The sequence below is a fragment of the Centroberyx gerrardi genome, chromosome 11, assembly GCF_048128805.1.
Source record: "Centroberyx gerrardi isolate f3 chromosome 11, fCenGer3.hap1.cur.20231027, whole genome shotgun sequence".
NCBI classification, from domain to species: domain Eukaryota; kingdom Metazoa; phylum Chordata; class Actinopteri; order Beryciformes; family Berycidae; genus Centroberyx; species Centroberyx gerrardi.
This window is the reverse complement of record NC_136007.1, coordinates 19454207-19470137: the sequence shown is the minus strand read 5'-3', so window position 1 is coordinate 19470137 and position 15931 is coordinate 19454207. Positions and strand designations below refer to the sequence as shown.

Below are 15931 nucleotides of genomic sequence, written 5' to 3'. Positions count from 1 at the left end.
TGCATTAAAGCAAAGGTTATTGCTCCAGTGAGCATGTGCCCAATGCCCTGTACTTTCCTAGAGTTTCCAAGTCATCAAGGTAGAAGAGGCTCTGTTCCCCAGTGCCATTATAAGAGTCCCACTGTGTGGCGGTATGTCCAGTATCTCTGTGAGGTGTGGTGTTTTTGTTTTACCTAAACACGGAACAGTCTCAAAAGAAAGAACCTTTCACCATGACGTCTACTCAAGGATCTACTGCTTCACTGTTGTCACTCTCGTTTAACTCCAAGTCTTGCCAAGGTTTGAATCTGAAGTTGGTGAAGAAGCAGTGTGTTTTAAATCTTAAGAAGGTAAAATTCACATCTTTCTTTGTCTTTGTCTTTCTCATATATTTTTTTTTCTTTGTGTGTGCGTATTTTCACTGGGTCCCCAGTGCCGAGCAGACCAATTCCACCTGCAGCACCGCATTCATTTCCCATGTTGGAAGACTGACATATCCTCCTCCTACATAACACATATCAAATGAGGGATGTGACAGGGGCAGATGAGGAGGAGGAGGAGGATGAGGATGAGAGTCCTATTTACCACGTATCTATCCTATCTTTACGAATTATAGAGAGGCATGAGTGGCTGACAGGGCGAGCATGGCCTTGTGTCTGCTGGTTGTTCTTTGGTAGGCTGACTCTGTTCACCATGCTGCACAATCTATTTGCTCCACTGCCTGCTTGGCATCGGCCTGTCCATCTGTTTGTCTGTTTGCCTCCTGGCTCTTGCCTGCTTCTCCCCACTGCCTCCACTTAAGCAGGGCTTTCTCGGCTGCTGCGATTCACATGTCATCCTGGCCTGCTGCACAAGACAGGCTGCTGCGCCAGCGCTGTGTACACCTCAGCCCAGGTACAGCCCAGCATCCATACAAATAGGCTCGCAACTCTGACAGGCCAGGGGTGCACATTACTATTCAAACACACATACATACACACCCACACATAGATATACACACACATACTCACACACACAAGCATACATGAACACACACACACACACATACCCAGTGGTAGAAACTACCTGCTGGTGCAAGTTGCCGAATTTAAATAAAAATAAGAGTTCATATCTGTGAAAAAGGTCTTGTGTTGGTTTAATAGTTTAAAGGACCATACCAGTGTTTTGCATGTTTTAGCCCATTTACTACAATGTACGTATATATCACATTACTACTGACCATTTTTCAAAGCATCCCATACTTTGTTAGATTTTTTAATATTTACTTGATTTCCCTGTTTTTTTTTTATTTAAAAGTTCAGGTGATAAATCTACCTTAAAATTCTCTGCATTCGTGCCCGGGTTTAGAAGTCATGGATTTTAAGGTGGAGACGTAAATTCTGTTGTGTTGGTTTCCAAGGGCGACAGAGAGGAGCATTCATGTGCTATCGCTAAATCGGAAAAACTAATTTTGTACTTGGTAGTTAGCCAGAATATAATAACTTTCTAAAGCAAGAAGAAGCCAAATCCCCCTCAATCTTTTTCATGATGTCCATGTTTGCTTATCGTTTGTCTTCATTTGTCTTTACTTGGATTTTCCGACCAAATGCAATGCTTTTTGGCAGCAGACTTTGAAGTCCCGCATGTTAGAGTTTTCCACCAGCATGTGTAGACTTTTCAAATCAGTGCAGAGCATTTAAAAAAATTACCACACAACGATAAAGTAACTTTGACAAAAAATAAATCTCAAGCAAGTTTCAAGTCTCTGCAAGTTGATTTTCGTACTGTACTGAAATCACTGGAAACAAATGTCTGCCTGGAAGGTGGGGAAATTGCATTCAAACACCTAAAAAAGTATGGCATGCTTTGGAAAATGATCGGTAGTCATGTAAAGTATACGTGAATTGTAGTAAATGGGCTAAAAAATGCAAATACACCAATCCTTTAACAAGGCATTTTGCTAGAGTACTAGCAAAATGCCTAAAATGTAAATGTAAGCACTAATGGAAAGAGTTTCTATCTCAGAGGGATGGTTGTTGTGTTGCAGAGCTGTGATTTGTTGCTGCTAGCAGGCCCTTCGATTAAAGCAGTCCAACTCAAGTACACAGTTCCCTCAGCCAGAGCCACTTTGTAGCTGTCACTGCTCCTCTGCCCTCCTAGCTAGCCCGGCGTGGTTGGACGTTGTGCAGGAGAGAGCACAGCGGCTCTTATCGTCAGGGAATGACCCCCGGCATGAAGGGAGGAACCGGGTGGGACAAATGGGTCTATTAGAAATCTCAGCACACTGCTGGGATTCTCACATGTTCACACAGCTGGGTGACAAAACGGCTGAGTTCTGCCCGGACCGCAGACATGACAGTATCTGATCAGCTCCCTCCGCTAGCCTCTGCCACATCCAGCAAGTTGGCCGATCCAAGTAGCCTGCTGGGAGTTAGACAGTCCCGGGTGTGAGTCATACCTACATGGTCTCAGATCTGGGTCTTTGATATTCAGGGAGAGGGCTCCTTGTCATGGATTTAAAACCAGCCAGGAGCCAGAGGCTGTGGTGGTGTGAGTGTGTGGGAGTTCATCCGCTTCAAACACAGGAGTGTGTGAGGGGAGGGAGGCAGGAGTGGAGCTCTGTAAGCTTTAAAGGGTGAACGAAGCCAAAGAAAGAGAAAAAGAGAACAGAGAGGACCGCAGGACAATTCTGAGCCTGACAATAAAGCACTGTAAAGGTGCAGCAGTTGTGATTGTAGAGATTCAAATTCTGCCATGTGGAAGGTGGTACAGATTCAACCCTTAGCCACATGAACTATGGGAGAGCACTTCATTTACATGCCGTTTTGAAATGCAAACTAGGCTCTCGTTTCAACTGCTAGGTGGGGCAAGTATCGTCCTGAATTATGGCTTGTCTAGGACTCTTGATGTTATCAAGGCAACACAATTGCGCTGTGAAAAATACAGTGATCCACCATTTCTCTTGGAAGGTAATGATGACATTGTGAATGAAGGTTTTCGAGCACCATTTATGTCTTGTTCAGAAAAGGGACACCCCATTAACCTGCCTTGCCCTCATTGCCAGGAAGGTTACACTGTTTTGAGGGGGAAAGGGTGCCCAGGAGACCTGAGAGGCTCAAACACACACACACATTTTGTAAGACAGCTGAGCTGTTGAAGCGATTTCGTGCTATAGCTTTGACAAGGTATTGTTACCTGAACTTGTTTTTGTGTGCTTTCAACATATATTGAGATGTTTTCTCCTCTAGCCCACTGATACAGTCGATAGCTTATCAGTGAGAATTTGTTTCACCTATAGCCCATGAAGGAATCACTAGGGGGGAGAGGGAAATGGAAAGCAGAACAGTCGAGCCTGCACTTGCTGTAATTGAGCTGAAGTGAATTTCTCAGTTCTGTCAGTTATTTGAGTTGTTTGAAAATGATTTTAAATACTGTATGTGTTTGCTTGGAAGGCTAACTCACTGCAAACCTGAGAGGGTTATTTGAACTATTGTTTACTCCTTTAGTTTGGTTAGTTTGAGCAGGTGAGAACAATGTCATTTGAACTCAGGTGCGTATAAAAAAACACCTGAGAATGTGGGTCTTGGTCCTCTTCCAAGCAAACTGCAGTGCGGTTAATTAGGAGTAAAAAAACGAATCCAGTCCAACAACAGGAAATGACCCCAAAACATGTGGTTTTATGGGTATAAGGAGACTGATGCTGTCTGTCTATGTGTTCTTAACTCCTATGAACACAAAAGACGAGGTTGTGGTGATACAAGGGAATTATTTCTTCTATTATTCAGTGCCACAGCAGAATGTTTTGAGTTTTAATATGACCGAATGATGTGCAAGTAGTTACATTTCATTTCAATAGCTGAACGTCTCATAAAATCAGGATTTTGTTAATTTGGGTTATTAGTCTTTCAAAAGTACCTCAATCTGCCAGTGGCTGAGCTTGATCCACTCAATCAATCACACACACACACACACACACACACACACACACTCCCACGTGCATTAGCAAAATCTCAGATGCACTGGTTGCTTGACTGTTTTTGCTGCACATCCTGTTCGTAGTCCTACAACAACCCACTGATGAGGATTAAGACAAACAGCTGTCTTTGTGTGTGTGTGTGTGTGTGTGTGTGTGTGTGTGTGAAACCATCTGACACAGAGCGGAGAAATGGTCCGCTTCTGACCTTTTCAATAGATCTCCCATACATATTAACCTTGTGGGTGTAGCGGGAAGGTGTGTGGGCGGGATGGACTGGCAGTGGCCGTCCTTAGGGGATGAGTGTTGTGGGTGTGGTGTGTGTATGTAGAGGAGGGAGATGCAGTGCTACTGTTAACTTCACTAGTGAATGGATTCCATCAGTGGACTGGCAGACTGAAGAGAGGAAACAGTGTGATTCATTTACTCTGGCTCCCACTCCCAGCTGAACAGTCAAAACACATAGAGTGAATAGTTTGGAAATGTCAGGGCGCTGAATGAACGATGTCAGGCACGGGGGTGTGGGATTATTCATTTCAGAAAAAAAGCTTCTCACAACCATTTAACACTAGATCACAAATTTACACTGTGGGTTATTTAAAGAACAGAGGGGCTTGTAACTCAGTTCAAACAATATTTTCAACAGTAAAGCTATGTCATTCAGCGGAATAAGGGATATTTTACATTAGCAAACACAGGGGGACTGTGTCTTGACCAAATATATGTAAGTGGGTGTGTAAGATGAAAACACAACTCAGTTCCTTGATCTGGACAGCAGATATTTTGACGACGCCATCATAAGTGATACGAAATTAAAATAGATCCAAAGCATACAAATGTAGGGGATGTTTTGCAACCAATTAGTGAGGAGGTTATGGGTCATTCTACGTCATTTATTTTACAAACTAGTTTCACTTGATTACTAATACCTGTTGCTTTCTTAATTTTAGTCATGTGACATATTCTATAGTATCTATTTGGAAGCAGTGTGTGTCTTTCTGTCATGTAGCACTGAGGATAACACAACAGTCAGAGCACTTTGAGAACTATTTAGACCATGCACATACTGGTTTACCATGTTCCATTGAAAGAGAAACCATCATGTAAATGTTTTTGCTTTAAGCTACAATTTGTGTGTAAGAGTCTATAAATTTAACAATATTTTACATTACAGCATAAGAAATACACTAGGCCAGCTGTGTCCCTATCTCTCAGTGTGTAGCCGAGATGATGTTATCATTTGCTATTAGTTAAATAACTTATTTAACAAACTGTCAGGATGTCTTGTCAAAATGGCTTTTTAATATTGTGAGCTAAATTAATAATCTTCAGTTAAAGGAAAGATGAACACATTCATTGATTAACAGTGTCTGAATAGGAAATATGCAAATTGCTCCAAAAAATGTGTGAAACAGTTATGAGGACATGATGAACTTGGGTTACTGAGAGAGTAGAGATGGTTTAGTGTTTTATATATTTTTATATCATATAATTTCCCTAAGCCCTGATTATCAGTTGTTATAAGGCCCTGTTACCTTACCAAAGTATGAATAAAGGATAAATCCATCCTCAAACACTTTAACACTATTAAAAAAAACAGCTACTGGCGATGTACCTCGCATTTTTGGTCCATTTTGTTGTTTGGGGCTGTATTTTTCTTATTTCCGTGGATAACTGGCCAAACTTAGATGATGCACTGTCACATAGAGACATCACATCCAGTGCAGCTACAATGTAGTTTAATGGCAGATTTTTTCTAAAACATCAATGGTAAATGTCAGGTTTTGGTGTCAGTCCCTCACAATCAAAGACTGGGGGCTTCTTTCTAGACTCACCATGGGAAAAATCCATCGTAGAAGAGGCAGAGAGACCAATTTTCCCACCGTCAGTAGCCTCAATAGACATTAAGGCAATGCATCATCCCTCCAATTTTCATCAAAATTGAACCAATGGTGTAACACTTATGGGCTTTCAAAGCTTGAATTTCTGACCTTAAATTATAGAGTCTCTATCAGACCAATCCGTATATTTTTTTAAACGCCAGAACAAAGTGCCAAATTGCATCATCCCTCCAAGTTTCGTCAAAATTGGACCGGTGGGAATTTCTTACGGGTTCCGAAATCTCCCACCTGGCGCCATGACACACTTCCGAACTGCATCGACAAAGAGGAACAGTGATCGCAAGTAGAAGTTCACTGACAGGGATAGACAGACACTTGACAGGATAGTTGCTAAACACCACAAAACTATGGACTCTATGGACAACAATAACAGAATGTCATTAACTTTACAAAGCAGTATTTATGGCAGGGGTACCACTCGGAAACCGCTTGTATCCAACACATTAAGATGTATAACTTGGTGTAAGAAGCACAAAATGACCCTGGACCCTGAGCAATAGAAAAAAGTAACATGGTGTGATGAGTCATATTTTTGCCTTTTTTCTACACCCGGATGGATTTGCATTTGGAGAAAGCCAAAGGATGCCTTCATTGTTATGGGCAGCCATCTCCTGGGACTCATTAGGTCAGATTATTGCTCTGCATGGTCATATAATGTCTATGAATATGAGGCCATTTTACAAGACCAGGGGCTCCCTATCGCGCAAACACTGTTCCCTCATGATGTTCACATATTTCAAGATGATAATGCCCTCAAACACACTGCTAAACAAATTCATGAGTGGTTTCATGAACACCAGGATGAAGCCAAACAACTTCCATGGCCTTCCTGATCAGCAGATCTAAACATCATTAAACCTTTAGGTGAAATTCTGGAGCGCAGAGGGTGAAGTAGATTTCTACTTCTTCATCCCTCAAAGAACTAGAAGCTTTCCTTCTTGAAGAAAGGTCTAATATCCCACTACACACAGTTCAGGACTTGTATGAGAGCAATCCAAGGAGGACTGAAGCTGTTGTGAAGCCAAAGGGAGGGCCTACTCCTTATTAGGTATTTTATATAGATATAAAGACCAAGAATAGACCAATCTTGCCAATGTGCATTCATAAAATCAAAGACAAGTCTGCCATCTGACATTCTCGGGTGATGTTTGAACTTATCCAAATAATATGGGTTGAACGATGTTGAAATGTTTTTCCTCTGGCAATGTTACATTTTCAACCAGAACCTCTGCTTCTTTCAGAGCAATGCACACAGTAGATCTTTATATTATGGCTGAACACTGGCTTACCTAACTACTGTATTGTATTGTAGTTCTGCACTCAGCTACTGGGAGAGAGAGAGCTAACTCTCCTCTTCAGTGCAGTAATTGGTTGGTCATGTCATGGGGACATAGTGAGAAATTGACGACTTACAGAAAATTCCTCCCTCCTGTTGTGATCATTCTCTACTGTGGAATATTAAAAATGACACATTAAAGAACATTACCTTGAAGCACTTGACTAAAACCAATATGAGTCCATTTTAATGGCACACTGCTCTCTCATCAGCGCCAATACTTGATAGGTATTATGATGAAATCATATTAGCTATGCATGCATAAAGGCAGGGTGGGGAGAGAGTTGAGCTGTGATCTAAGGAATGATGGAGGGATTCCTGCCTTGGAAATGGGGCATTACAACCTGTCATTATCTCTGAAGTGCTGCCTTAGTTCACTATGATTGTTAGACATTCACATAGATGGAATGGATGGTGTGGGAAACTATCGAAAACTCAAGTCCATTTTATTGTTTTTTCTCCAAAACGTTTAGTCAAGGGAAACTTCTACTCTAGGTTAAGTAAATTCCTGTAATCCTGTGGGGTCCTGGGGAGAGTCATCCATAGTTTCACCACATCCCGAGCAACCTACAGATGTGTAGATGTCAGTGTGGCTGGTGGGACAGGTTGTGAACTGCTTCCTATGCGCCCTCTGTTTAATAATAGATGAGGCAGAACTCACAGGGACCGTAAGGAAGTGCTCCTGAGAGCGAGGCCCGGTCAGCACGTGGACACAGGGTGATTGACCAAGTCCTAAAGGGTCACTCACACTGCTGTTAGATCACATACGAATGGGCGCTGACCCTGTGTGCTGCCAGAGCCCCTGAGAGGACAGGCGAGGAGAAGGTGGGGTGCCCTGCATGTTCGCAACCCTCCCCAGCAGGGTGGAATTTCTGTCCGCATCAATTATTCAGGAACCATCTTAGATAACACTCATAGGGAGGATGGATGAGGTCTATTTCTGTACAGTACTTCATAAGGATGAAGACAGGACGCATTTTTTATTTTGTGCGCCGGTGCTCCAGACATTGGATAACCACTGCTCTCCTCTTAGCCGCTCAGGTAAAACCTGAAGTGTCTTTGAAAAATGCTCTTACCTCACTCCTCATTCTTTTCTCTTTGTCTACATCCCCAGATGTCAGCACTTTGTTGAAGCTCAGAGGGGCACATTTACTTTGAGGAGTGGTACCCCGACCCCTCCTAAACCTCACCAGAGGAGCAAAAGCTGACAGAGTGTTTTATGGTTGTGTGTGGGGCAGGAAATCTGGGGCAGGTGTTGGCAAGAGGGTAACATGAGCCTCAGAAAACTGGCCCTTGCTATGCCCTTTCACATGGCACCCTGCGTCATCCTAGCCTTGTCTGTTTAGTTTGCTGGGACTCCTGCAGAGATGGGTCACATGGTGTTCAACATGTGTCATCTTCTGTGAGGGGAAGGGCTTCATGTAACCGCTAAAGCTGCCGTCATATGAATCAGAACTTATTGTAGGCTCCATATAGCCCATCAGCAGCAGTTTACTAATTTTGATTGATAACAATAATAATAATAACTATCATGACTGTGGCAAGTCAATAACTATCATAACTGTAGCAAGTTAAATTTCCATACAGACTCTTAGATAATGCTACAGAGACAGCTTTGATCTTGCTGGCAAGATACTTTAACAGTGGTTGGAAAAAGAAAGATACTGAACACCCTATAATTCTCTCTCTCTCTCTTTCTATCTCTCTCTCTCTCTTTCATATATATATGTATGTGTGTGTCTCTCTCTGTTGTTGAGGCTTCCCTTGGCCCATCTCATTACAGCAGAAAAAAAACTCCATTCCTAGGGGACACTTCACCATCTGTCATTTTCAAAAACAGACAAATAGCCCTATTCAGATGCAGCATTTGAAGTCTCTTTTATTCCTCATTCCTCCTCTTCTGAAGTTAGTCTTCTGAAGAGAATGATGCACAACATAATAAACTAACCCAGTTCAGTTCCCCGTGCAGTAGATGGATGGAAGGTACGATGTCCCTAACCAGTGCAAGGGAAGGAAATGGAAGGCCGGGCCTGGTACTCCCTGAAAAATTAAACTGTTTGTCGAAATATCACAGAGGATTACGCAGTGTATTGGTGCCACAATAGTAGCGCAGTACTCAAGCCCTCACACTGTGCACAGTAACAGAGTCATGGCAAATGTTGTGCCGCAAATGCAGTTAATAATTGTTACAGCATGCATAATCTAATGAGTAATCAAAGAGAATGAAGCAAGATAAAATAAATGAATAAATAAATGTGATCAGGACACTGTTGACTATCTTTCCTTTTTCCTATCCTTTTTCCTGTTTTTTTTTTCTCATGGAAATGCCAATCTTGGTGGCAGAGGAGATAATGGTGAACCTATTGGTATAAGGTCATCAAAACAGGTACAGACAAAAGTTGGAAATACAACTTGTTTAACCACGTGCGGACGTTACAACAAAGTAAGCATGATGCCTAATTTCTGACTCTTTGTGGCTTGGAAGTAATGTGTGGAATAGGCATGCACATGTCCATGGACCTGTGTAGTAGCAGCCTAGTTACTTGTTGCGGTGGATGGATGGAAGGAACACTGCTCCTGACAAGTGCTGGAAAAGAAAATGCGACTGAGTGGCTGTATTTGAGTTTCTATTGGTGCTAGAAAGCTCATATTTTATTATTCTTTTTTTCTGCTTGTTCACAATTTGTTCTGGACATCTGACATGGATTTTACCATGTGTAAAGATTAAAGAATTTAAAACACTTCATGATTTTAAAGTATGTGTTTTTCTTTTCTGGAACTGACATTATCTCATCATTAATATAAAGAAATATTACATATCAATAATATTAACATATGCCTCTAAACTTCAAAAGTATAGTTATCACAGTAATCAATATGTCATTGTGAGTGAAATGTGTTGTGCTTTCTTGAGGAAAAACAGAGCATTTATTTGTACCGTGGTATCACAATATTGCTGGGACACCTTGCTTGGCAGACTTTTGTAAGGTAAAAATGTGTTATTGTGACAGTAACAGTGGAATTTAAACATAATTTTGTCAGGACAGCTCTGTGTGAATGACTATCCTCAGTGCCATACACCTCCAACATTAGCGTTTAAACTGTGACACACCTGCTTCCACGTACTTCACGTGAAAATGAGGGTGGATTTTTCAGTGTCTTTCGCTTCAAAAAATCATAATGCTTCCTCTAACTCTGTTTTCAAATATAGTGGTAGGAAGATGATATTTTTTCTTGAAAGTTTTGGTTTTAACTGGGCATAAATGCTATACATACTGTAAGTGAACAACCTATTCCATACTCTACTCAAGTCCATACACCCTAGTTTTTGAAACTGTAAGAACTGACAGCATTGTTTTGTTGTGTGTGTGTGAATGTGGATGCACTGGTGCAAGCCTTTTCATGTCTGTGTGTTTCTTGTGTGGTGTTTACAGTATGTTATGCACACATGACAAAGGATTTGAGACATTTGATTGGTACAGAACATTTTCCATACTCATATAGACATTTCTGTCACTCTTCTCTCCTGTGTCGCTTTTGGTTGCAGCCCTGAGCGTGGACTGTGATGCGGTGCAGAGGCACGGAGGGATGTGTACTGGGGTCATACATGGCCTGGGCCAGTCCCTGGTGAACATGGTTCTACTACACTGTTCCCGTCAGTCACACAGCCAGTCAGTCAGTCACTCGCTCTCAGGAAAGGCTGGGGGAGAGTGAAGACGCACACTGAGAGTAGGAGTCCCACTGGCAGATAGACAAAAGTATTCCCTCTAGTCAATCACAGTCCACAGAAGCGCTCAAATGACGCAGGATCCCTCAGGAGGCCTGGTGGGTGGAACCGGGTGAAGGAGGACCTAATGTCACAGTCACTCCACTGAGGTCGGTTCCTGACAATTATCATAAGTGACATGATGACTTGGAAAACTGCTACTGAACTCTGCAGAGTGTTCCAAGATGACCGTATTACCAGTGTGTATATAACAATCATCACTGGGACTCTGTAGAAGGTGTTAATCCCTGATTAATGAACTCTGCTTTTGCCAATAGCTTCCCAGCCGCATCCCTGGACAGCTCCACCGAGTGTGTGTGTGTGTGTGTGTGTGTGTGTGTGTGTGTGTGTGTGTGCTCAAATGCACATGAGCATGGAGGTGGGGGATTCAGAAAGAGAGGGACAGGCTCCACTCTCCAGTCCCTCAGCCTGACAGGCAGAACTCAGCCACACAATTTCACGGTTTGTGGGCAGTACACACCACTGCTTTCCCATCCCTGAGACCCAGAGACCCACAGAGAGTGTGTGTGTGTGTGTGTGTGTGTGTGTGTTAGCCTGTGCATAAGACCAACACACACACACACATACACACACCACCTCCACTATTAACACTAGGGGAAAGAAGAAATCAAATATTAATCCTTCAACACCCACCTGGAATTGAAAAAAAATGAGTGGACTTACCATTTTATTATTGATTTCATGAAAATGAATTTCACAGACTTTCTCTACGATGTCTTCACTCTCAAAAGTTATGAAACCAAATCCTATGCAGAGAGAAACAGAGAGGGGAGGGGGGGGTAGGGGGGGAGACAGAGAAAAAGCGTGCGTTAGTGGGGAACCTTAAGAAAACTTCGGTAACTAAAAGAAAATGCACCACAGGACAGATTATTATCAAGAGCCAGATCCAGAAACTATGCGGGTACGTCTTTGGAGATTGGCTTGGGCATGGAAAAGAACAAGTGAACAAGACAGACATTGTCCTCTTTAAATCAGGAATATGATGAAATCTGCCACATTATTAAGGGCACTGGAGGACCTCCTCTACAAAGAGAAGATGGAAAAACAGCACAAAGCTCATTTAATGAGATTCATGGAGCTAGGGCCCAGCATCTGAATTTCATTAAATGCATTTTGTGTTCTTTTTATTGAAATTTCAGTGTATAACAAGCCCTCGTTTTTATGTTAATGCAGGCCTCAGAATGAATATGTCATTGACTGTGGGATTTTTGTGCCATATTTATAGGATAAAAGCTTAACCCCGTCTTTTAACGCAAAGACAGAGACAAGATGGTTTCAGACTTTTGAGCACAAGTGGATTGCAATGCTCTCGTCTGTGTTTTGATGGTGACGCACAAAGCAATCTAGCTTCTGTATAGCTCAGGTTGAAAGGGAAACTGATATTCTATTACTTTGTGCAAAAGAGGAAACTGCACAAAAGGAACACAGGCAGTGGATAAAGCAGCAAGTGGGGATGAAAGGAGATGAGTTTCTTTTCAATATTGCAAACAGCGGACGATGAAATAAAATCACCTCACCCTGAGCACTAACAGCCATTAGTGCAAACAGCACACCATTTGACTGACAGACACTTCACATACATCATCATGAATTTATCACCATGGAGCGTCAGATGATGTACTGAGGACAGACTATCACCTATTGAATGTGACAAGGGCACCAATACACCAATACAAGCTGGGAGACAAAGGTTCAAATGTCACATGGTGATCGAGCTGGATGATGGTGAATACTGTGATATTCATGAAAGTAAAGGCAAATCCATGTGTGCAGCCATCAGCTAGTCCACCATGTAAACAGGGATCAGACCCACGGTTAGATCAGGGCCATGACTGTGACGGGGCTGTGAAAAGGCTCAAGGTCGGAGGTCGAGAACAAAGCCGTATGAACCCAGTGTTCTGCACATGTGTGCGCATATTCACATACCATCACACACTGCATACATGTTGCTTGGTAGACATTAGGGAGGTTGATGTTTTCATATTTAATAGCTAGCTATCTTTTTTTATTGGAAGCAATAAATGCAGCAGCCTGTGGCTTGGTAGAGAATGAAATGGTTCACCAAAGCGGACAACAGTCTAAACTAAACTAATAAGATGAACATTTATGGCAAATCTCTATAACATTTGGCCTCACATTAGGCACAAGGAAGGACAGAATTTCTAAACTTACACTTGGAAAGTTTGCATATTGTAAGAAAAGACCTTATTTTATATACCTGTAAGCATGGTGCAGACTGCTAATCAGCAGCCAAGGAGGGAAAGGCAAAGTGTAGTGTATAATGCCTTCGCCTCCTATAGCAGCTTCTTCTATTGCCTCATCAGGGCATCCAGGAAACTACAGATTCCTGGATGGGAGCCAGTCACTCTGCCTACTAGCCACTCTATCTCAAACACTGGCTTTTATAGTTGCCTCAGAAAGTCATTATCTCTCATTGGCATTGCTGAAACATTTCTTTTCTGCTCCTCCTCCAGCTCCTCCTCTATAAACAACCAAAAAATCACCCAAGTCCCCTCCACTACTGACACAAGCTACAACCTATCAAAACAGCCTTGTCAATAGAATGGTTGGAAACCTAATCCATGAGCTGATTAAACATGGACAGCAACTAATCTAATGAGATCTTATGAGACAGAATATCAATTTCCACCGAGACATCTCAACACTGGGCTGCGGTGAGAGCGCACTGCACACGTGTGAAGTGAGGTGAGACGGGGGAACGGTGATGAGGACTGGAACACTGGAAGATGCACCCTCTTCTTCCGCTCACTCCACCTCCACGCCGGCACAAGGAGCACTTTTGACAACCAACAAATCAACCGCCAGGAGTAATTTGTCACAGAGGAGCGCAGGAGGAGAGAGTGGAGTCTGGGGGGGGGGGGGGGGGGGACAAGGGCGGAAAGGGAAAGAGAAAGAGGCGGAGAGACGAAAGGAGAGGGGGGGGGGGGAGGGTGGAGAGAAAGACAGAGAGAGTGACGAGGAGAGAGGTTAACACACATGCCCCCGTCGCCACGCTCCCTCCTGCTGCCACACACTGAGGCGGGCAGCTCCTCCATTAACTGACAGGACATTTTCCACTGCACCATTATATCCAGTGGGGTCAGGGCCAAACCACCCTAGCACAACCACCACCAGCAGTCTACAGTTGGAGCTGCTGAGAGATCCTTCCACCCATGACTAGATCTGTTTGAAAGGACAAAAAGACATTTTGCTGGAGCGCAAACTATTGCCTGAATGTGTACAGTGCAAATCAACGACACAGTACATCACAGAAGCAGCATGTCTTGAAGAAACAAGCCTCTGCAACACACACACTCACACACAAACAATCTCTTTCTCTCTCCTTGGCCCAGCACACACCCTCTTGGTCAGTCCCCTGTGGATTGTCTGAACCTCTGGCCCCTCCAGCGCAGTGCAGTCCTTCGCTCTACTAGCCTATTTTACAGACCTTACAGACAATTACAGGCCACAAACTGGCACCAACAGGCAAGCATTCATCCGCCCCGTCATCCCTCGCTCCCATCCTCCTCCTGCAGGGTGTGCAGCGGTGTTAGATTCTTCTCGCGTATCCTGGCGGTTCTCTTCCGACCGTCCGGGCGACACGGCATGGCAGGAGGCCGGCCTCCGTGAGATTATTAGAGACTGTCAGCATTGACAGAGACAAGGAGAGAGGTGTCAACACCCTCGTGCAGGAAAACTTCCCCGCAGCTTAAACAATACTCTTTAACTGGGAACACATGGATGTCTGATAGGAAGGCTGATAATAGGTGTTGTGTGGCTGTTGGCTGAGGCCGCTTGGCTGGCTCAACACTAGCTCACACTTATTAGACAGAGCTAGGCTTGGCCTCATCTCATCGCTCCGCAGAATTGGGCAGGGAGCCTACTTTCACAGCCTTTTACCAGCCTCACCGTTCTCGTTCTTTATTTCACACTCATTCTAGGTTTTTCTGCTTCTATTGCTCTAAATCTCCCCCGCCCCATTTGCAATAAAAGCTGATTCTGCCAGAAGCAGATAATGGGAGAACTCGCAAATTGATGCAGAAAAGTTGACTTCTTTGACTTGAAAAGTGGCATCTTGACTTTAAAATTAAGAGTGGTTTTACACTTAACAGGATTCTCTTTCCTGTTCACCAGGGATTTAAACTGTGCTTAAATATTTCTCTCATTTTCCTTTTAGTGACTAACACGACTTGCATACATAAATTGCTTACACATTGTGGCTTTGCTCAAGAACGTCTACCTAAATACAAGGAAGAATGATTTTGGAAACCCACAGTTTCTTTGGGCTGCATGCTTAATGCTCAATTTATTTGCCAAGTCCACACGACATAAAGGCAGCTTTCACATATTCAGACAGAATGTGACACACATCTCATTTCCGCAGTGATAACGAGCAACACTCAGAAAGCCGTGAGATGTAGTTAGCAAACTAGGCGGTAGCTCGCTTGTTGGATAAGGAACAAATTAACTTTGTACCATTAGCTGACTAATTATTATTATTATTATTAGTTGCAGAGACATCTGGTAAACTCCTGAGAGCATGAGAGTGGTGGGAGATAAAGGTGATGGGTAGCAGACAACCCCCAACTCCCTAATGACTGCAGCTAAATATATTTCAGGAGGTACACGAGAGAGAACGTACAGGACACATGTATTATTGCTGACATACTAGGCACAGACCTGATACTCATTACCCACACCTTTCTAGGTCAATGCTAAGCAGAATGGAGGTGAAAGAGAGAGAGAAAAGAAAAAAATGTTGACGCCTTCAGTGTGATGGCGAGAGAATACTCAACCCAGGTTGAGAGTTCATACTCGCCTTCTTGGGGTACACCACTGGGGTACACATGTTATTATACACATGCAAGCATACACACACACACACACACGCACACACACGCATATCCAACACCCTTGCCCATATATGAAATAACCACCGACAACTGTCATACCACAAAATGTCTCACATTGCCCAA

General features: G+C 43.1%; 1 protein-coding gene across 3 annotated transcripts in view; it reads right to left on the bottom strand.

Moving 5' to 3' along the window:
• The window catches only part of LOC139931823 (RNA-binding protein Musashi homolog 2-like), a 230006-nt gene that overhangs the window by 48354 nt on the left and 165721 nt on the right, over positions 1 to 15931 (bottom strand). For all 3 annotated transcript variants that reach the window (XM_078286451.1, XM_078286450.1, XM_071925429.2), the window contains exon 8: positions 11619 to 11701. In XM_078286451.1, the coding sequence (XP_078142577.1) occupies positions 11619 to 11701 (83 nt within the window). The remainder of the gene's footprint in view (positions 1 to 11618; positions 11702 to 15931) is intronic.